General features: G+C 29.3%; 4 protein-coding genes across 4 annotated transcripts; 2 read left to right on the forward strand and 2 right to left on the reverse strand.

Annotated features, from left to right (window-relative positions):
* The first annotated feature begins 1603 nt into the window (after positions 1-1603).
* On the forward strand, positions 1604-3922 carry LOC124914215 (protein trichome birefringence-like 38). Its single transcript, XM_047454718.1, has 4 exons — positions 1604-2094; positions 2171-2345; positions 2954-3129; positions 3244-3922. The coding sequence occupies exons 1-4, from the start codon at positions 1682-1684 to the stop codon at positions 3707-3709; spliced, it is 1230 nt and encodes a 409-aa protein (XP_047310674.1). The 5' UTR covers positions 1604-1681; the 3' UTR covers positions 3710-3922.
* On the reverse strand, positions 3730-4833 carry LOC124914216. Its single transcript, XM_047454719.1, has 4 exons — positions 4586-4833; positions 4422-4498; positions 4153-4264; positions 3730-4058 (listed from the first exon to the last, which is right to left on the reverse strand). Exons 1-4 carry the CDS (start codon positions 4654-4656, stop codon positions 3926-3928), a joined length of 393 nt encoding a protein of 130 aa, XP_047310675.1. The 5' UTR covers positions 4657-4833; the 3' UTR covers positions 3730-3925.
* Positions 4834-5536: 703 nt separating this feature from the next.
* LOC124916495 (protein CHUP1, chloroplastic-like) lies at positions 5537-8712 on the reverse strand. Its single transcript, XM_047457216.1, has 6 exons — positions 7444-8712; positions 6957-7088; positions 6710-6891; positions 6525-6636; positions 5937-6083; positions 5537-5857 (listed from the first exon to the last, which is right to left on the reverse strand). The coding sequence occupies exons 1-6, from the start codon at positions 8548-8550 to the stop codon at positions 5729-5731; spliced, it is 1809 nt and encodes a 602-aa protein (XP_047313172.1). The 5' UTR covers positions 8551-8712; the 3' UTR covers positions 5537-5728.
* An 8413-nt stretch (positions 8713-17125) lies between these two features.
* On the forward strand, positions 17126-18464 carry LOC124916516 (phospholipase A1-IIgamma-like). Its single transcript, XM_047457246.1, has one exon. The coding sequence runs from the start codon at positions 17178-17180 to the stop codon at positions 18330-18332; it is 1155 nt and encodes a 384-aa protein (XP_047313202.1). The 5' UTR covers positions 17126-17177; the 3' UTR covers positions 18333-18464.
* The last annotated feature ends 4072 nt before the right edge of the window (positions 18465-22536 follow it).

Consider the following 22536-nt stretch of genomic DNA (forward strand, 5'->3'; position numbering starts at 1 on the left):
TGTTTCGAAATTGGTAAATCCCATAACTTCTGGACACATGATTATTATCCCCACAAAAAAGATAAAGGTCCCCCCCGCCCACTCTACCAACCTTCCATAAATAACACTCATTATTCAATTTACAACTTCCATTTCCTACCTTAATGCCTTGTTTGTTTCTCCTATGTCTTTTTTTTTTTATATTAAAACATATACATATTTCTAATAAATAATCCCTTTTTCTTTTTTGTACCCACAGAATTAATAAATGTATAAATTAAATAGATAGGGGCCCACTATCACCGATGGATCCAACCAATTTCAATTTTTAAACATTTTACTTTTTTTATCAATGCAAATATATTAATTAATTAATTAATTAATTAATTAATTAATTAATTCTTTGTGGGACTCACCAAAACTTCTTCTTTTTCTAATAAGCCCAAACACCCGCAGTAGCATGCTGCTCAGATTGCTTTTAAAAGCACACCGAATTCTTCAAACTTCATGCTCTATTTAGAATTATTTTTTTCTTTCCCTTTTCAAAATAGAAGCCTACACATTTTTTTTTTAAAATTATATTAATTTGTATAAAATCAATCACATTATTTAAAACCAAGAAACAGATATCTCAAGAAGAAGCCCATCATTCATCCTCTTTCTTTGATTATGGTTGAATATTCTCTCCATCCATGTGTTTATGTTAATCATTATATAATAATATTTGGTTTGTTTGATTGTAGAGGTTTTGCCCAATACTAGTATGTTATGTATGGTAATGAGTATTTGAAAATATATAATGTTCTATTTCCACTCTATTAGTTTAACTTTAATTAAAGATACGATTCTATTCCCACTAAAAATGATTTATTATAAAATAATTTTTTTTTTCATAACGGAATAAAACGTCAAATCTCACCGTACAATCCTGTATTTATATACATTTTAATCCAAAATTTAAAACACTGTTCACAACTCCTAATGAATAAGACTAATTTAATCAAATGTGCATTTTAACCCTAATGGATCCAACTCAAGGTGGCTAGGTATATCCATTTATTTTATTTCTAGAAGAGGGGATCAAAGTTTTAGTGTTTAATTCTAACTAAAAAGTATTAATTTTTCAAAAATTAAATTTTGATTTGCAATATATAGAATTTGAATTGGGATTATGAAAAGTTTTGTTAATGGATGAAAATATTAATATATATAAAATTTTAATTGATATACAAATAACTAACTTGGGAGTTACAGTTTAGGAAGAAATTAGGGGAGTGAATGTGAGAAGGAATGATTTTTGTGATTATTTACTTTTTCGAATCTCTTCCTGCAATCATTTATCCTAACTAAATTATTTAATATTATTTCTATATTAATAAAATAACTGTAATAGCAGAATATTATTTAAAAATACAACAATCCCTCGCGGGGATCACATGACATTAATTTCAAACAAAATGGGAGGTGAATAAAGAAAGAAAGAAAACTTTAGTGATTAAAAATTAGGGTTTATCCCCAAAAGATTAAGAAAAGAAAAAGAAAAAAAGGAAAAGAAATACTATAGAGACAGAGCAGACAAAATCTCAGTGTGTGAGTGTGTCTGTGAAGTAGCATTATTATATATAAAGGTGTCTCTCTCCCAAGTCCCAACTGACTGCAGGAGGGAGGAGGAAGAAGGAGGAGAAGGAAAGAGCTTGGAGAGATGGGGGGCCATAATACACCTTCCAAACTGTCAGTATTTACTCCATTGCTGGTCTTTCTCCTGCTGCTGCTTCTGGATCAAAATCAAAAGGGAATTACAACAGAGGCGGGAGTCCTTTTAATCAATAATGTCGGCAGTAGCGCCAAAGTGGGGAGGAGAGATAAATCACCAACAACAAAACCAGCACCGCCAAAACCAAAACCAAAACCAGCACCGCCGGCGGCAGGGTGCAATTTGTTTGAGGGACAATGGGTAGTGGAGAACACATCCTCATCATCATCCCAATCCTTCTCTTATGAATCTTCAAAATGCCCATTCATAGACCCAGAGTTTGATTGCCAGAAATTCGGTCGCCCAGATCGATACTATCTCAAGTATTCCTGGCACCCTGATTCTTGTAACAATTTCCCCAGGTACTGCTAGTACTAGTAATTTATTTCCTTTTTTAATATATAGATATTAGAGGTTTTGAAAAGAAATGTGTGCTAGGTTTGATGGGTTGGAGTTTTTGAGGAAGATGAAGGGGAAGAAGATAATGTTTGTGGGTGACTCACTGAGTCTGAATCAGTGGGAATCATTGTCCTGTATGATCCATGCCTCTCTCCCATTCAATTCCAACACCTCCTTTGCCAGAACTCAGCTCATCTCCTATGTCACTTTCCTGGTTCGTATCATTTTCTTTTTATATCTAATTTAAACATCATAAATACCTTACATTCATTTTGGTCTATAATTATTGTCTTAATAAAAAGGATTATACTATAATTAAAACCTAAAACTAGACCAAATGAAAATGAAAACACACCCCTTTTTTAAAAAGAAGGGGGGTAGCTCAATAATATGCAATTATACATACCTGATAGGGTATCAACATCAAACAGCAAAGCACAACCTACTTTTCCACCTCCATCATTTTTGCTTCTTTATTCTCAATTAATGGGAAACTAACTAAATTTCATTTATTGCATATATATATATATATATATATATATATATATATATATATATATATATATATATATATATTTTTATAAGTAACTAATTCACAAAGTCATGTGAATTCATTATACGTCTACCTCTACTCATCAATGCCACCACATGAATTCAAATTGGTTCTTTTTCCAACTTGTCTGATGTAACAATCATATTTTATTACAAATTGTTGTTACAGATTAACATCTGAATTCCATTTAATGTATTAGTAGCCTACCCACATGATGAATAGTGGGTTTTTGTTTGTTTGTTTTGAAAATATGGTAGTGTAATTTGTAGGATTATGAAGTGACATTGTATCTATACCATAGCACATATTTGGTGGACATTGTGAGAGAGAAGATTGGGAGGGTTTTGAAGCTCAACTCCATCCAAGGTGGCAATGTCTGGAAGGATATGGACATGTTGATTTTCAACACCTGGCATTGGTGGACCCACGTTGGCAAATCCCAACCGTACGATTCCTTCCTCTCCTAATTACCATTATTACTATTATTTTGGTTCTTAATCCTACTTGTTATTACTCTCTCATGTGTTGCTAACTGTGAGTAACAACACATCATCTCCAGATGGGATTATATCCAGGATGGCTCCACTGTGAGTAAGGACATGGACCGTCTGATGGCGTTCTATAAAGGACTCACAACTTGGGGTAGATGGGTTGACCAATACGTTGATCCCACAAAGACCAAAGTCTTCTTCCAAGGGATCTCCCCGACTCACTATGAAGGAAGGGACTGGAACTCAAGATCTAAAGATTGCTATGGAGAACAAGAACCCCTCTTGGGAGAGACTTATCCTGCTGGCCCTCCTAGGGCAGCCATTGTGGTCAACAAAGTGCTGACCAGAATCAAGAAACCAGTCTTCTTGCTCGATATAACAAGATTGTCGCAGTTGAGGAAAGATGCTCATCCATCCAATTATGGAGGAGAGCATGCTGGCACCGATTGCAGCCATTGGTGCCTTCCTGGTCTGCCCGACACATGGAATCAGCTTCTTTATGCAGCTGCCATGACCATGACTGATCATGACTAAGCTAGCTAGAGCCTAGAAGCAACCAATTTATGGTTTCTGTTTTCTATTTCTACATCACCATCAACTTCCCCCATCAGTTAGTGTTGTCCAACTTATTTGTTGAATCAGAATAAGCAACAAATGCATAATTGTAAAGTCAAATCATTTAATCTTCTGTTTTAGTTGATGATGAAACTATAACTTGAAATATGATTTATCACCTGTTGAAGAAGATGTCTAGCTATAGCCAACATAAACGGCTGCATTGACAATGTAACAGTCTTCATTTTTGTCTCCCAATTCTTCGACTTGAGTTCCACTTGAACATATAAGCCCACCGTCGACAACTTCAATATTCTCAATCTGCCCACTACCAAAATATGGTTCATGCATGGTTAACATAAATGGTGTCAAATTCAAATGAAAGAAGAACAACAAGAAGAGATACTCAAGTAGGTACTTACTATGGGAATACAGACTTGACCTTGTCAATATCTAGGAATTGTTGAAGAGTTTGAGGAACTCCCAACTTTATCTGTAGATTCATCTGCTCAGATGAGACTCCTGGTATGGAACCTGCATGAATAAACATTGGAGATCAACACTACTGTCTTTAGATATGATAGTATCAAGACAAATGTGGAACAAATGGAATTGACATATTTTACAACAAAGAAATCAAGCCGCTAGCACAAATCAATAATCAGTTTCCCAATAAGGAGACTTTTAATACCTCTTCTAAAGGCTGGGATCGAATTGGAAGAAATTGCATCCCTGCAGGCCCGCATTGCTGCCTTGGTAATATCTTGCCTGCATAAACATTTGTGGAAAGGGGGCTTTTCTAAATAAGCGGATAATTTGATTGATGAACACATAAAAAAGTCGAGACATATATACCCGTGTTGATCGTAGCCAACACCCATCTCAACAAATAGGAGTTTCATTGAAGCGGTGGGAACGCCGGCCATGACCCTAAGAGATGGCGATTTTCCAAAGAAAATACGCGAGATGTGAATAATCGATGTTCGTGGAGATCAATTTGCAGATTAGACTGAATCCGCACAGAAAAGTAGGAGCCTAACTGAAGAAGACGAACTAAGCGAGTTTTTACTTTCTCTGCGCCTAGTCTTGACTCGTTGGGTAGTCGTAGATTCCTAACAGTATGTCTTTTGTTTTTGTTTTTTTTTACATTACCCATTCATTCATCTACATTAAGGGCTTGGATTATTTGAAAAATAATTGCTGGATATAAAATCTTTCTTAATATTTTGAAATGTTATAAAAAATGATACTTTTAAAATCCGGCCAGGCCCATTGGACCGACAAATGCAGTGAATGGTCGTCAAATTGAGCTGGGTCGATGAATGAAAAAATCGAAAATGTAGTTAACCCAGTTAAATCAGATCAACTCGTCAGTTGAATCGAAATCCGACAACCCAGGTCAACCAGCGAGTTTATCATATTTTTTATCACTCTTTCATTTTTCTATCCAACCGTTTGAAAAAAAAAACCCAAAAACCCAGTTCTTTCACCGGGTTGAGTTTCAAAAGTATGAAAAAAGAATAATAATAATAATAATAATATTTTAATTAATTATTTGAATTAAAATAAAAGAAAATTGATTAATAGATTTAATTCAACTAAGCCCTACTGTAATTTATTTGCTAAAATTAGTGTACCAACTTATTAGACAATGAGACTTATTTGAGATTATAAAATGAATCAAAATAAACCAACATCAAACTAAGCTCTCAAAAACATAGTAATTACACAACAAAAATTATAGTTGCAAATGAGACACAAACTAACTATTCTAAAAGCTATTCCAAATAATCGCGTATACGAAGCTGAATCAAGCGAAAATCGCCTCTAAGAACTTTTTCTTTTGTGAAAGATTATACAATACGGAAAATATCAAAATGCCATTCCATTAGATTAACAGATGATGGGATTTGTTTGAAGCTTAATAGAAAATTTGTTGTTGGAAAATGCCACTTTACAATCTTTACAATAAAACATTGATACCCGCAAGAAGTTTTGCTAACACGTAGTGGTCCGGCACAAGTATCTCTGATTTTGCTGATTTTGTCGTTGGACATGACACGATCTTGCCTTGTCTCTCAACTCCTGGAATGCTCTCATTGTCTCCGCATCAAATCCACCCGCAAACTGCCATTGACACAAGGTCTCTAATCTGTTTAGTACAATTTCATTTAACGCGTCTAACAAAACAACATCACATTATTACCTGATGTACCCGGAAGGCAAACCGAACGCCTTGAACTATCAGCTCCTCCTCTTCAACACATGAGCCGCTAATACTACTATTACTCTCCAGTTCTGCAGATACTCTCTTCATGTATTTCATCGCTAACTTAACAGATGCCAGCTTAATCTGCACTCAAGGGTAACATAATCAATCTTTTTTAGAATTTTTAAAACATGGGTAATTTAAATAATTGACAATCATTATTATATTTTTCTAGAGAAATAAGTCTTGGAAGAAATCAATCCTCCTTGGAGCAAGCAAAGCAGCAATAACTATCATAGAGATTTCCAACAAATAAATATTGGAAAGTGAAAAAGGTTAAAAAAAAGGAGAATCAGATTCCTTTTAAATTCAAATCGGACAAACAAAATAGAGATAAAAAAGGATCTAGCAGATGAGCGCATGCGGGTGGTATTGGATTTGGTGAGTAACTCTTGTCTGCCATCTCTTTGTCAGCTAGCAAATAGTAAACTGTGTAGGCGACAACATCTACCCATTGCCTAATAAACTATATTTTAAATTTCATACTTGTTTGGATTTTCTTTTCAAAAAAGATTGAAATTTTACCTGAACAACGAATCCAGTATCAAGCATCCAGTTAGTTGGAATATGAAGTAGATTGTAACGCTTTGTAGCAGATTCTCTCATACGCGAAAGGTTATAAACACCATGCTCAAGCCTGCATGTATGTATGCTCCACGAATTAAGCTAAATTATGAATGTAAAAAAGAGTTTCAGTAACTAGTAAGTACTTCTCCAACAGTGACTGCATTTTCTTGAGGGCAGATGAACAAGGTTGACGAGGATTGTCACGAAACGATGAAGCTTCTGATTCGAGCTTCTTCAGATCAGAATACCCAAATGCAGCTTCCCTCAATGCATCCGCTTTCTGCTCTGGCCAGTTGAAGTGTTTGAGAACTGCCCTCTCATCAATCTGAAATTACAAGAATAAGAAAAATACATATATGGTTGGATGGGAATTGAATGGTGTAAAGTTACCAGATAAGAGAGTTCATCATCTAGCCATTTGACAAAAGGAACCACATCTTGAATGTCTGTAAATGAGGCATCCTCAACTTCCTTTATCAGAAACCTAATGAAATCGCCCTGGGTTTCTACATCTGTCTTAATCTGTTATCACAATATACAATAGAGAAATCATCATTCATTGGGCTTTCTATTTAGAAACTGCATTTATGACATTATCTAAAATCAAACTAATCACAATTTGATAACAAAATACAGCCAAAAATAATATAAAATAGTGTAAGGTTGACCTGGGACTAATTGAATTCTCATAAAAAAAAAAAATATTTTGTCTAATTTACAGATCCAAAATTTGTCTTATTTTGGATTGAAGGTAACATCTTTGTAGGACCATGAATAAAGACACCCAAAGAATAGTCGATTGTCAATGAATTGACAAGACTGTCGTGTCAAGACAGTGGCAAAAGCGTAATTTAATGATCGGGAAAACAACACTTACGGCGAGCAAATGAGTAGACCGATTCTCGATTTCCCCGATCATGTCACGAGCGCTGGACGCCGCCGCTTCCGGTGCTCCGCCGGCGCCGGATTCTCTCCTCGTGTCCCTCCGCATTAGAGAGTGATAGAGCTCGACAACCTCAGGCATTCTCCTCACCTTTTCGCATCCTGGCTTAACTACCATATGCGGCGGCGGAGGAGGAGGAGGAGCTGCTCTCGTCGGAGGAGTAACTCTTGGCGGTGGAGGAGGAGGGGGTGGTTGAGTTGAAGCTTTATGTTCTGTTGACGACTTCTCTGCATCTATGATGATAGAACACGACGAAGATGGAGTAGATAATGGTCTTGGGGGAGGCTTTGGAACCCTAGGCAATCGAGGTCTCCTAACCAAGGGTTCAGAAGTCTCTGCAATTTCATTACAGGGTTGTTGCCTTTCAACAGCGATAATAGATTTCTTCTCATCGATTTGGTCATGAAGTTTAAGCCCTTTTTTCAAATTTCGAATCAGATTCGATTTCACAGATACGTCAATTAGCCCTTGGAATCTCTGTGAATCATCGTTGTTTTGTAACCTCTTCGATGATTCAAGTCTACTCAATTCCACAACCGCCTTCTTCAAAACCATAATCTCCGCCTGCATTACCTTCGCTTTCTGCTCATTCGCCTGTTTCTCCTCCATTGCCTTGATATGCAGAACCTCCAAGTCCTGCCTCAACCTCTCGTTCTCCGTTTCCAAGCAATCGATCTTCTTCGCATTCCGCTCGATTTCCGCGTCCTTCCAAGAGATCTCGTTTTCCAGTACAGGGACGATGGAGACAGATTCTCTGAGTAGTTTATGTTCGAGCAATTCGGTTTTGAGACGTGATTCCCTTTCCCGCAATTCCTCAACTTGACGGATGAGCTCGACGACGTCAGGTGGTCGGGGTTGAACTTGAGCAGAAGAGCGCGGGAAATAAACTCCAAAGGAACGGGAGAAGACGGCGCCTGCGCCTTTCTGCGTGACTTTGCCGGAGCTAGGAGACGGCAATGTCGACTTAGGAGAGGCGTCTGTCTTTGTATTGGCAGCTGACCTTTGAAGACCCACGGTTACTTTAACCTTCCCAGCCACCATTGTTTGGTTAGTGCGTGTATTCTGCAGCGATGGGTATTGAGAGAGAAGAAGCTAAAAGGGAAAGGGTGGAGATAGAGAAAGAGATAGAGAGAGAGAAATGTCTCTTTCTGTCCGACTGGTTAACAGTGAGCACTCTACAACTGCTATTTGGGAGCTTATGAGAGGTGATTGCTTTTTTCTTTCATATATTTCAAATAAAACTTTATTAGATTAACTCTCCTAATTTTTTTATATATTTTCAAATCGAATTATTGAAATTTATTTATTTATTTTTAAAAGTAGGAGGCTAACATTAGGATTACTAATTTTGAACCCGACACGAAAGTACGACTCAAACTGAATACGAAAAAAAATCAAGTTAATGTTATATATTTTTTTTTTGGTCAAAATTAGGTTGGCCTGATTAATAAATATGTCAAATTCGAGTTGACCTGAAATGACCGAAATTAAAACCGAAAATTAAGTTTTTTTTTTATTATTGAGTTTTGTGTTTTTCTTTTCTACTTACTCATTTGCGGATTTATGGTTTAGCTTATTTTTGTTTTATACTGATGTTATTTTATATTCAAACAGAGAGATGTGAATTAATTATAACGGATTTAGTTTGATTTGAGTTAGGTCAATCAGGTCGAGTTCGAGTCTATCAAAATTAAACATGTCAGGTTCAGATTAGAGATTTTGACACGAATTACTAAACATATTAAGTTCATATTAGTATTACTTAACCCGTTAACTTATCAATCTAAACTCGTAAACTTAAAACTAACTTGAATTGTCACATCATCCATTCATTCGATTGTGGTAGATTAGAAAATAATTTTAGGTGGGCTTAAAATAATAAAAAAAAAATATGAATAAAACAAGTGGATAAATGTAGATTTTTCCCTAATTTATATAAATTAGAGAAACAAATAATAAATTAAATTTAAATAATAATAATAATAATAATAATAAATTAGAGAGTTATGTCACATCTCTACCATCTCTACCTTAAAAACACCGTAAAAACAAATAAAATTGTTCAACTCACCGAGCACTAACATAGATCCGTCTCGTCTCTTCTAACGTGAATTTCATAATTATGATATTCATTTCTATTCTAATTTGGTATTTTAAGAACTATCGTTCATGCCAGTTGGGATAGGATTAAAAACAATTAATGAATTGTTGAAAATGATATACATTTATTGAGAGTTTTGCACTTTTGCTTAACAAAGAGTTTAATTATTAGATATTGCAGCAAAAATATATAAAAGGGACAACTCTTGAAGCTCATTTATTATTAACCAGCCACTTTACCATTTCCATTGGCATTTTATTGTCATTATTCCCATAGAGTATAGACCAAACCTGGTCATGACTTCCTTTTTGCCTTATAACAGCAACTCTTGCTCCACAATATTGTACTTTTACAACATAATAGAATACAAAATAAATATTAAAATTGGACCGGTTTTGTTTTTGTTGTTATAGGGGCCAACTCGTACGAACCAAATTAGAATTAGAAGTTGTCACGTTTCCAAACTTTATTCTTTTGGTACAAGACAACTGGCATATTAGCTATGTACACAAATAATTGTTTTGGGTCTATGTAACGAAATACACGGAGATGAGAATTGAGATGATGACGAGGAGAGTCCACATGTTGAGGATAAGAGAAGTATAGTATTAATTGTGGGTCGAGGTTTTTAGTAACACAGCAAAGAAACAACAAATGTGTAACCCCCGACTCCAATTAATGCTACAGCAGAATATGACCAACCTTTAGTAATAGGTCCCTCCCATGTCATGGGGCCATGTTGCCAAATGAAACAAATAAAGAAGAAGAGAAATGGTTGAATATGTATAGATTTTTGTTTAGGTGTTTATATTATTATATGTCATCAAGGGAACAGAATAATCTGTTGTTAGATATGTTTAGCTTTCCCTTGCTTTTTCATTAATTATCTCTCTCTTCAAAGACAAGAAAAAAATAAAAAGCATTAAAGTTTTACCAGAATTATTTAGTAATCATTGGTTTCACCACTTTTACCCTTTTTCAAAATCATTTTTCTATTTTTGAATTTCAAATCCCTGGCGTGTATGTTTTACAAAAATCATGAACCCTAAGGATACCTGGAACATGCTTATAATTTGTTAAACTCAAATTAGTCCTTGTTTGCATAACTTAATTTCTAGATAGTTCCCAATTCAATATTTTGTCATTTTATTATTTTTAAACATCCTAATTGTAGCTTGTTTTATGTTAGGTTTAGTAGTTATTTTATTTTATTGTTTTTTTTTCAATTAAAAAAAAAGTAATTTAAAATTTTAATTTATTGATTACTATAATATTTTTATGCTTTTAAAATTTAATTTAATTCTTTTTTGTCCAAGTTTATTTATAACATAACTCTCTCTACATCGATGTAATGAAATTCGAACATAAAATATTTGATTTTTTAGACAAAAGTTTGTAACTTAAGTTATATTTTATTATTATTATGTTATGCTTTGGTGTTGTTCTTTTGCGTCGATTCATATCATTTTTAATATGTATAAAAAAAAAGTTATTTCAAATTTTAATTTATTATAATATTTATTATATTTAAAATTTATAAAAATAAAATAAGATTGTTTGTTTGTTATGGCCTCGTTTGATCTTTGGGTTATTGGGATAAAACCCAGGTTTTATCCCAAAACCCAACCATCACATCCCAAATCAAATCAATCTTTTTATAAATTAAAATACCAAAATTACCCTTTAATTAAATATTTTATTTTATATTATTAAAAAATAATATTAATATATACATATATATTATATTTATTTTATTACATTATAAAATTTATTTTTATATAATTTAAATTAATAAATTATTTCATTTAAAAAAATTATATTAATTATATTAAATAAAAATAAATTCAAAATATAAATAAAATTCTAACCAACTATATTATCTAATATACCATTTAAAATTTAAATTTATTTTAATAAATAATTATACTAGAAAATAAAGTTAAATATATTTAAATAAAAAATATTATTTAATTTATAAATATATCTCATTTAAATTAAATATTTATAAAAAAATTTATTATTATTATTTTTTTTTTGGTATAAACTAACTTTAAATTATTTTTCTAAATAAATACTATAATAGATTTATTTGATTTTTGGTTATTATATTATAAAATTTATTTCATTTAAAATTTTATGTTATTATATTAAATAAAAATAAATACACAATATAAATAAAATTATAATATACTATATTATCTTATATAATATTTAAATTATAATTATAAAATTAGTATTTATTTTAATTTTAATTGATGTATTAATAAAAGTTAATATTATTATTTATAATTTTTAATATTTATTTTATTATATTATATTTTAAATTTTATTTAAATATAAATTAAATTAATATATTTTTAAAATGTATTGAGAGAGAGAGAGGAGAAAAGAAGTAGGGGTATTTTTGGAAATAAAAAATAAAAAACTGGTTTTTTCTTAATTTCATCAAACAAGGTTATTTGGGATAAAACCCGGATAAAACCCCAATAACCCAAAGATCAAACAAGGCCTATATTAGTTAATGAATTAATTGATTGAATAGTTAAGAAAAAAAAAGACGTAATAAATAAGTTTTTAATAAAAAATAATACAATTTATTTTTGAAAAAATAGGTTATTTAAATTTTTAATTGATTAATTATTATAATATCTTTTATATTTTATTTTGAAAAATAAAATAGATGTATTTTGATATTTTATTTAATAAATGAACTAATATTTGAATGGCGAGAATAAAAATAGAGTTAAAAAATAATGTTTTAATAATAATAATAAAAAACATCATAAAAGGACTTAATATTAGACAACAAATGTGCTTCTCTTTGTAATCTAACAACCCATCCTAACTTAAATTTATACTTTTTGCAGTCCTTATTTATAATAATTGAACAATTTGAAATAGAAAAAAGGATTTATATGATTTAACAAAAATAAGTAATTAATGATCAATTTTATAAGTTTATTTATTTAATGCAATTAATTCAAGTGAATAGAACTAATACACAAAGAATCAAAATTTACGATTTTAATTTCATTTAAAACATTTTAATGTCATCGTTTAAAGTCATTATAGTTTCTTATATATAAAATAAATAATTCACATAATCATTGTAAAATTGTTTACATGCTAGAATAGCCTTGAATACTAACCAGCCAGTGTTTATATACCAGGGTTTTTGATTCTTTGTGTTTTGGTATTCTTGGGTGAGTTTGACCGGTCCCCAAAATTAAGCCCACTGAAAAATTGTGGCCCACAATATTTATAGAATCTTTCCTTTTAGGCCCTTACACTTTGTGAGCCCATAATAATCAATTAATCATACATGTGAATATCTTCTGAAATACAAAACCTTCTTATAAGATGTCATTATTTTTTCTTAACCTTGATATGTTGAGAAATACATAGATTATTGTTTGTATTAGATCAATCAAGGCCTTACTTGCTTCTCCATTACAAAAAAATATCATGAATTGGTTGCAATATGAAATTGGTTATTCCATATTTATAAGTTTATTATATTTAGCGTTACAAAATAAAGATAGAAGACAATATAAGTTCGATACTTATTAAGAACACCTTAAATAGAAGTGAACACGACTACATGAGAACATCGTTATACAAACTCACATTGGTAAATGTTTTGTATTTAGTTTAATTTTTATAAATTAAATTGTTGGGAGGAAGTATCTCTTTTCCCATTTGGTTGAATTTTCTAATTAGCAGGATGCTATATATAGGACCCCCTTTCCCATCTTCTAGCTAGGAAGAAATTTAAATGGTAAATTTATGAAGAAAAAACAAACCAAAGAAAATTCTCAACTAAACATTCCACAAGTTGTCTTTTTATGAGTGAGTATTATTAATAATTATATAGTACTAGTTGGAGTGATTCCAATTTGACCATTCATTATAATATATATGTGTGAAATATATTCACCACTCATAAAATTAACACCATGGTCCTCAAAACGTGTTTAAGCAATTTGTTACTTTGTATTATTAAAATAAATAAAAGAAAATCTCTTGGTTCCCATTAAAAAGTCATCATTTTATATTAAGATTTTTTTATTTGGAAAGTTTGGGTTTAAACCATCATTTTGAATTATAAAAATGTGTAATTTTTTGTTACTAATTGTTGAAAATTCGTGTAATAATTTGTTATAAATTTAGTGTTAGATTTTTATTTACTATAGTCAATGCAACTTTTATATCAAATTATGAATATCATGTTAATGATAAATGATTTAAAAATAATAAATTCTTTAAACGAGATCAAATTATTATTATTATTACACTTCATTAAGATTACTACTTGGTTTAGACAAGGTCAAATTCTAATAAATGACCATTTTGTAAGCTGGTTATGTTGGTATTGAGATATTTATTTATTTATTTATTTATTTTTTATTTTAAATAAAAGAGAACTAGCATTACACTTCTACCGTCATGGTCCGTTAAACTCAAAACGCTTCCAAAATTGGTATTGAGATATTCATACTGTTATATTTACTCTACTGTAATTTTGTACTATTTTTTTTTTTTAAAAATCATCATATAAAATGATGACTTTTTAACCATGATGTTTTATGAGGGGGTGATATTTCATATATATATATATAAAGTAAGAATTAATTTGAAAAGTTTTAAATAAAGTCTGGTCAAATTATGAATCCTCCAACTAGCTAGAAGTAATATACATTCCCCCCTAAAGACAACTTATGTAATGTTTTGTTGAGAAATTTTCTGGTTTAATTTGTTTTATTTCTCCAAAATTCCACCCTTTAATTTTCTTCCTTCTCCTAGCTGCTAGAAGATCGATCAATGCTATTGACTTCCTCCATGAATATTTGAAGTCAATTAATTAGAGCCGATGTATATCTTATTAGTCATGATTTGAAAAGTAAAAATATATATATTAATAATATTTTAATATAGGAATAAGGAGTTAGAATGACATTTCATATCCATGAGTTCCACTCTTTAAGAACCATTCAATATATGATTTTTCAATTATGGCTAGTAACTTTATTTTTATTTTTTGGATTCTACATGGTGATTTGTAAATCACTAGAATTTATTTGAATGAAAAGTAGTTGAATTTTATATATAAAAAAAATGCAATAGAAAAAACACAATGGTCAAATTGGAGCATATATTTTTATTTTATTTTATTTTATTTGACATTTAGATAATGATTGCCATGTGTGACGTGGTATGTTGTTATTGTGGAGACCAAGTACTCCAAAGTTATTTATTGGCTTGATACATTCAGCGTTATTTGCCTTGTTGAATGAATACTAGCTATCTTTTAATGTAATAAGACAATTCAACCCCAAAATACTTGGAAAAATTAAATTAAATTAAATTATTCATAGTCTAATTAGACTACAAAGCTGTTCCTTGGCTTGATTCATTCAGCGTTATTTGCCTTGTTGAATACTCTTTCTTTCTTTCTTAAGATTATCTATAGATCTAGTCACACCAACTTAATTAAGCCAAGCTAGTTAATCTCATACCACAAAATGTAATATATTAATTAATTAATTATGTCCTAATTACATCAACAACTAATATTTATTTGCTTACCAACTTATTTTTTATTTTGGAAAGCAGGGAACCACAATAATTTTATTATGTTTTAATTATTAATTATTAATTCATTACTATAATTTATAAAAACAAAATCCATTATCTTACCTAGCTACTTAGCATATAAATTAATTAAGTGATTTTAACTTTAAAGGAAATAGATTATATTAGTTTTCTTAATTGGATCCCTTAATTAATACATACCAAAAATCATCTCCATAACTAAGAGAATATTTCAACGCCCAATACTCGGAAAAATAAAAACTCATTCAATTATTATGAAAATCTTATTTTCTTAGAAATAACTATTACTCACGTCCTTTCTTTGCACATATTAATGATAGCAACGTAAGTGAAGCCACCAAGAAATTGTACTATATAAATTGTATTTGAATAATCAAATGTATAAATTAAAATGTAACCCCTAATCATGAAAATATTTTTTAAAATGTTGCTAAAAAATATTTATAAACTAATTTCATAAATATTTAGCTTGTAAAAAAATATATCCAAAATTAGGAATGAGTCGGCACGGTATACCTTAGTTTTTTGTCCATATCTTATATCTTACCGAAAGTTTCAGGATAAAAACTTTCATTATTTTATCTTACCTTATTTTCGGTATACCTTAATTTTAATACGGTGTAAATATTATACTTTGATAATTCAAATTTATATTATCTAATAAAAAAACAAATCTAAATGGTCAATACATCAATGTTACACAAAACTAAAAATTAAAAATATTTATCATAAAATAACTTATTCTTTTTAAAATCTAACATTCTTAGAAACTAACAAATATTAAGAATTAAATTTAGTTAAAAAATTGTTATTAATAAAAATAAAAATAAACATAAAGTTATACTAAAGTGTATGCGAGCGAATGTTTTTTTTATTTAAGATAAACTTGGTAAAATATTCGACTCAATTAGGTTCATTTTTAAAAAACAAACAAACACTTTATACTAATAATATTAAAGTATAATTATATTTTGATTTAATTTTAAAAACTAATATTTTTATAATTAAATTAATATCATATATATTTATTTCCTTATAAGTAAATATATATATATATATATATATTATATATATATTTATAATTTATAAATATTATATATATAATTTATAAATATTATTTCGGTATTTTGGTATATATCCATATATGTTGAAAATCTTATATCTTTATCTTACAAATAATTTCATTATCAGTATCACAAATTACATTTTTTTTGGTATACCCAAAAATCGATATTTTTGATATATATAAAGAGTGGTACAATATTTTTAATATATCTATAATATCGGTAAAATTTTCAACTCTTATCTAAAATAGTTTTTATATAAAAAAATAAAACAAGTTAATATAAAATAAATAATAGATATTGAAAATGTACATTCCTTGAATCCTTGGCTGCTTTAATTTTCTTGTTGCATACTCTCTCTTATGACTTATCTAATCGTACCAAATTAAGGACACCTAATCTAATATTGTAACACTAAATGTAATTAGACAATTCAACAATTAAACTCCCAAGTATTGGAAAATGTTTTTTATTAAATTATTTTGAAATCCTAGTTTCTCTATGAATAATATAAATTTTTAAATATTAATAAACAGAAAAAAAATTTAGTCAAATTGGAAGAATATTATTATTTTATTTGTGTGTGTGTGTGTTAGAATAGAATAAATATTGTATTTAATATAGAAATTACATTGTTATTATTAGGAAATATGTATAATAATAATATTATTACAATATTTAATATTCTTAATAATATTGAGATAATTTCTATATATATTAAGAAATTGGATATTCCTTAAATTTTCTCTATATAAACAAACTTGGGTTTCATTCTAATTTCATTAACCAGCTTATAATTTCAAGATCAATCATATTATAATCAATTATCACTTCTCAAAACCATCTTATTTTTAGAAGTTATTTTTTTTGAGAAAATTCAGGGAGAAATCATGCCTAACTGGAGAGCTATGAGTGGCGAGAAGAATTGGGAGGGTTTATTGAGTCCATTGGACGAAGGCCTTCGAAACTACATAATTCACTACGGAGAAATGGCTCAGGCGACTTACGATGCCTATGACTCCGATGAAAGCTCCAAGACCGGCGGAAACAGCAAGTACCCCATGGATAAACTCTTCTCCGACGTTGGTTTAGCCAAAGGCCGTGCAAATAAGAAATACACCATCACAAAGTTCTTGTACGCAACTGCCTCAGTCCCACTCTTCGACAAGGACACCAATTGGATGGGATACGTCGCTGTTTCCACCGATGATGGCAAACGCGAACTAGGTCGGAGGGACATCGTGATCGCTTGGAGAGGAACATCCGAGGAGATCGAATGGGTTACCGATGCTAGCTTTTTCCTTCAACCGGCCCCTATCATATTTGGAGATGTTCATGATGATAAACCCGAGGTTCATCGCGGGTTTTATTTAATTTACACATCAAACAATCCCGAATCAACGTTCAACAAGACGAGTGCTAGAGATCAAGTTCTTGAAGAGGTAACCCGCCTCTTGGAGATATATAAGAACGAGGAAGTTAGCATAACCGTCACAGGTCATAGCCTTGGAGCGGCTCTAGCGACCATAAGTGCGATCGACATAGCGAAGAACATGACTTCGAGGTCTCCCGTGACAGCGTTTGCGTTCGCCAGTCCCCGTGTTGGGAATTCGGAGGTTAGGGATTCGGCTTTATCTATTAACAACCTTAGAATCCTAAGAATAGAGAATAAACCGGACGTGGTCCCAGATGTTCCTAACTTGGGTTATGCTAACGTGGGTCAAGTGCTGATTATGGACACTAGAAAGTCTATGTTTTTGAAACATAACTTGTTTGACTTTTTCTCATCGGTTGGAATGGCTCATAACTTAGAGGTTTATTTGCATGGAGTTTCTGGAACAGTCGACGGAGGAGAAGGGTTTAAGAAAAAGGTAGACCGGGATTTGTCGCTAATTAACAAATACGATGATTATTTGAAAACTGAATATGGCATACCGGGTTCTTGGTGGAACAAGACTGACAAGGCCGGTATGGTTCAACAGGCTGATGGGTCGTGGAAGCTCATTAAGATCAACGATAAGACAATAATCATTAGTCGCCTCTAATTTCAACAATTAATGATGCAACTAGGTATATTCTTTTATTTCTAAATAAATCTATAGATAATTTGATAGTATATACTTGTTTAGATTGTTTTAGGTGTTAATTTACCAATAAGTTCATTCTTTATTCTTTATTTATTTTTATTTTTTTATGTTTTAACATTGTAAAGTAGAAAATTCAATGTAATTATCTTTTTATATTATTTTTCGGTTTCTTTAATCTTGTAAAAATAGAATATTGAATGTTTATATTATATTTATTTTTATATATAATTTGTTTCCATAATTGAAATATGTCCTTATATAAATATTGTGACGATAGCTTTAAAATTATTTAGAAGAAATATGTAAAAAACAATCAAGTACCGGGCCGCCGGAGCCAAGGCAGTCCAATTCCCTCTTTTAAAAAAATAACAAATCTGAAAGAGGTTCATGAAATATAATTGTTTGTTGAAAAAAAAAAAAAAAATCTGAAAGAGGTTTATTTTTTGTGAATTTTTTCCTCAAAAGAATTTGAGAACTTTCAAGGTTGTATTGAGTGTTCTAAAAGATATCTCAATCATTAATATCATTGAAAATATTAAAAAAATTAGTTAATTCGACCAAATGTCTACGATTATTGTATATAATTAAGTGGTCAAATTAATATATATAATTGGGTACTATCCAAATTTAATTTTTTTTATAACATTTTTTTCAAGAAAAATTATAGTGATATATAATATTTTAACATTAAAATTAACTAAAAACTGATATAAAATAGTTATTTAGCTATCTTCTTTGTAAATTTAGTGGACAATAATTCTAAGTGATTAATATTGTTATTTTTTTTTTAAAAGTCAATCTATATTAAAATGAAAAAAATCGTTTAAGCACAACGACAAAGAAATGACGTAAAAAAAAACGATACTTAATAAGTTATTGACCTCGTAAATTATCAAAAAAAAAAAACCGATTAACTTCTCGACAGACTCTACTAGCTTTTAATAACATTATGATTGATACGCATCGAACGACTACGATCATTGAAAGATCGACGATTTCTTTTCAACCAGAATTCTACCGTGAATAACGCTTCATCCAAATAACTAGCTTTATATTCTAGTCATCTTTCGACAATGTAAAAGTAAGTGAGTTGACGATTCAACCTCTTCGTGACACATACGACAACAACTAGCTAGCCATAATACAATTTTTTTCATGCACACGTCATTCGTTAGAATTCCACCGTGAATAACGCTTCATCCAAATAACGAGATCTTGGATTAAATCTTTAACTCCCCAAATTTTTTTCCCAAAAATATTATATGGAATCATATTAGCGGACAATTTGTAGTAATGCTCCACATTGAAACTATCATATTTGGTCAACGCATAATATCTTGTTCAGACGAAAACATTTGTTTGTATACTATCAAAACTCTATTATTATATTATTGGACGAAATCTCCATAATGTTCAATCATTTTGTATATCTAATTCAGCTACCGAAATCACTAACCAATTATCAAACATTAACTGTGACCTTTCTACCTAAAACAATTGAAACAAACTCAAACAACATATATATTTGAAAGTGTGAACTGGCCAAACTGGCATGGTTTGACTTGAGAGAGTTTCCCCATTGAACTAATTTTCTTAATTATCTACCACTTTGAATACCACTTTGAATGTAATTAGTTCATTATACTTAAATGTTTAGACAAGGTCAAATTATTATTATTACTTAAATTTTTAAACAAGGTTAAATTATTGTTACTATTACTATTTTAAGAAAGAGTAATGATAAGGGGAGCGAAAGATTTGCCTTTCCGTGTCATTAATAATTTCTCTCTCTTCTCTTTATTAATAATTTATTTTTTTATCCTCTTCTTCAATCCTTATTAATAATTTATTTTTATAGTTAATTTGTAAATATATATTTATATATTTTATTATTTAACTTATTTATTTATAAAAAAATTAAAATAATAATAATAGGGACAATAACAAACTAAATAAAAATATATATATTATATTTGATAAATTAAGATAATAAAAAATTAAATATAAATATTCTTAATTTTTTAAAATTAATTATTTATCTCCTCTCCCTATATATAATTTATATATTTATTTATTTTTAAAACGAATTATAATATGAAAAATATATAAATTAAATATATAAATATATAATTTTTAAAATTATATATTTTTTTTTACTTAAACTCTTTAATAGTTGTTTTTCCTTTTTTTTCTCTTTAATTTTTTTTATATTTTATTTTCTTGTAAATTATATTATAAACTTAATTAATTAACTCAAAATGTTATATATTCTCTCTTCTTATATTATGGGTTAACTCTTATAAAAAAAATATTTACAATTGAATATTAATATATCATAGTTTGAGTTATATTTAATTTGAATATTAGTATATTTGATTTGAGTTAGTTCATCTTGACAAATCTTTAATTTTCATTATAACTCATTTTAAAAACTAATAAATAAATTATTAACATATATATGTATATATATTAATAGAGGAGAGAAATAATTAATTAAAAAATTAAGAATTTTTATATTTAATTTTTTATTCTTTTAAATATATATTTATCAAATATAATATATATTTAAAAATATATATTTTGTTATTTTTTATTTAATTTATTACTGTCTCTATTATTATTTTAAATTTTATAAATAAATAAGTTAAATAATAAAATATATAAATATATATTTACAAATTAACTATAAAAATAAATTATTAATAAAGATTAAAGAAGAGATAAAAAAATAAATGATTAATAAAAAGAAGAGAGAGAAATTATTAATGACCTGGCTGGAGAGAGAGAGGTAAATAAAATTGGAAATGTTGAGTCATCATATCTAGTCAGCCTTCCACATAGATTCGCTACACATTCTCTGCAAATCTTTCGCTCCCCCTATCATTACTCTTTAAGAAATTAATACGATAAATTTTATATTAATAATACAATAAAAATATGAATAATTGGAACTTGTCATGTACAAGATTATTTGGATGAATCCAATTGTTTGAAAAACGCGGTTACCAGGACCACGTTGCAGTGTATTTATGAAGCGCAATGTACGTATAGTATAAATCAATTATTTGAAAAAATAAAATTACACGATTTATTTGAAGAAAGCAACATTGAAAGAGAGTTTAAAAAGAACAGTCAAGGTTGGGGGATATAAAGACAATTTAATGTAATGTTTGGTTGATAATTTTCCTTGTCTCCCGATTGTTTGTTTCGTTAGTCACAGAATTTCACCATGTTAAATAGATACCTAATTAAGCCAATTAAACGAAAATTAATAGTCAATATCAACCAAACTCCATTATTTTTATTTTGATACAAGGTTTTAAGTTTATCCAAATAATTAAATACAATATTCATATTCCACATTTAATAAACATTCTATGGTACGTATTTTACTAAATTTGTTATTTTTTATATAATTATCATGAAATAATTGTTAATAAATTTAGTTATAAACCTCAAACAATCATGTTTCTTACTTTAATCTAGGACTTTCTTAGTAGAAATTGAAATTAAAACCTTATTCTCCTAAATAATACTTTTTTTAGAAACAAATATTACTCTTTTTAGAAATTAGAAAGATCCCCGTACGATGCACATGGATAAAAATATATTGTTACAATGTCCTGCGTTCATCAAATTTGGTATTGAATTTAAAATATAAAGTGTTATTGGTTAAATAATTGTACTTTTTTTTGTTAGACTGCGAGTTCAAAACATACCTATAACATTTTTAATTTTATTTTTAACCGTTTTAAGTTTATGGGCGGGTCAACCCAGAATCCGATCCAACTATTCATTTACTCTCACATATATATCCAAATTAACTATCGCTCTCAACCCAACAATCCGGACACTCTCAAAAATCATTATATATATATATATATATATATATATATATATATATATATATATATATATATATATATATATATATATATATATATATATATATATATATATATAAGTGAAAGTAGTAATAAGAGAAACATTAGGAATGAAAGTTTGGAATGGTGCTAGTTTGCGAACTCTCCCTATTAAAAGCATAGTTATAACACACATTTAGGCTAATTCAGATGAGGCTATGAAAACAACTCACCATCATGACCACAGGTCCACACTTCAAAGTTCAATCATGTTTTTTCAATTGTTATCAAACTTAGAG

Source organism: Impatiens glandulifera, chromosome 9 (assembly GCF_907164915.1).
Source record: "Impatiens glandulifera chromosome 9, dImpGla2.1, whole genome shotgun sequence".
Taxonomy (NCBI): domain Eukaryota; kingdom Viridiplantae; phylum Streptophyta; class Magnoliopsida; order Ericales; family Balsaminaceae; genus Impatiens; species Impatiens glandulifera.

What these genes read in the sequence shown, in the direction of transcription:
- LOC124916495 (XM_047457216.1), bottom strand. Translation starts at nt 8,550, where the DNA reads ATGGTGGCTGGGAAGGTTAAAGTAACCGTGGGTCTTCAAAGGTCAGCT. An exon ending in GGTCTACTCATTTGCTCGCC is followed by an intron (nt 7,089 to 7,443) that starts GTAAGTGTTGTT and finishes TTGTGATAACAG; the next exon opens with ATTAAGACAGATGTAGAAAC. An exon ending in TTGCCTTCCGGGTACATCAG is followed by an intron (nt 5,858 to 5,936) that starts GTAATAATGTGA and finishes TGTCAATGGCAG; the next exon opens with TTTGCGGGTGGATTTGATGC.
- LOC124916516 (XM_047457246.1), top strand. Translation starts at nt 17,178, where the DNA reads ATGCCTAACTGGAGAGCTATGAGTGGCGAGAAGAATTGGGAGGGTTTA.
- LOC124914216 (XM_047454719.1), bottom strand. Translation starts at nt 4,656, where the DNA reads ATGGCCGGCGTTCCCACCGCTTCAATGAAACTCCTATTTGTTGAGATG. An exon ending in GTTGGCTACGATCAACACGG is followed by an intron (nt 4,499 to 4,585) that starts GTATATATGTCT and finishes ATGTTTATGCAG; the next exon opens with GCAAGATATTACCAAGGCAG. An exon ending in GATCCCAGCCTTTAGAAGAG is followed by an intron (nt 4,265 to 4,421) that starts GTATTAAAAGTC and finishes TTATTCATGCAG; the next exon opens with GTTCCATACCAGGAGTCTCA.
- LOC124914215 (XM_047454718.1), top strand. Translation starts at nt 1,682, where the DNA reads ATGGGGGGCCATAATACACCTTCCAAACTGTCAGTATTTACTCCATTG. An exon ending in TCTCCTATGTCACTTTCCTG is followed by an intron (nt 2,346 to 2,953) that starts GTTCGTATCATT and finishes TGTAATTTGTAG; the next exon opens with GATTATGAAGTGACATTGTA. An exon ending in CACGTTGGCAAATCCCAACC is followed by an intron (nt 3,130 to 3,243) that starts GTACGATTCCTT and finishes CATCATCTCCAG; the next exon opens with ATGGGATTATATCCAGGATG.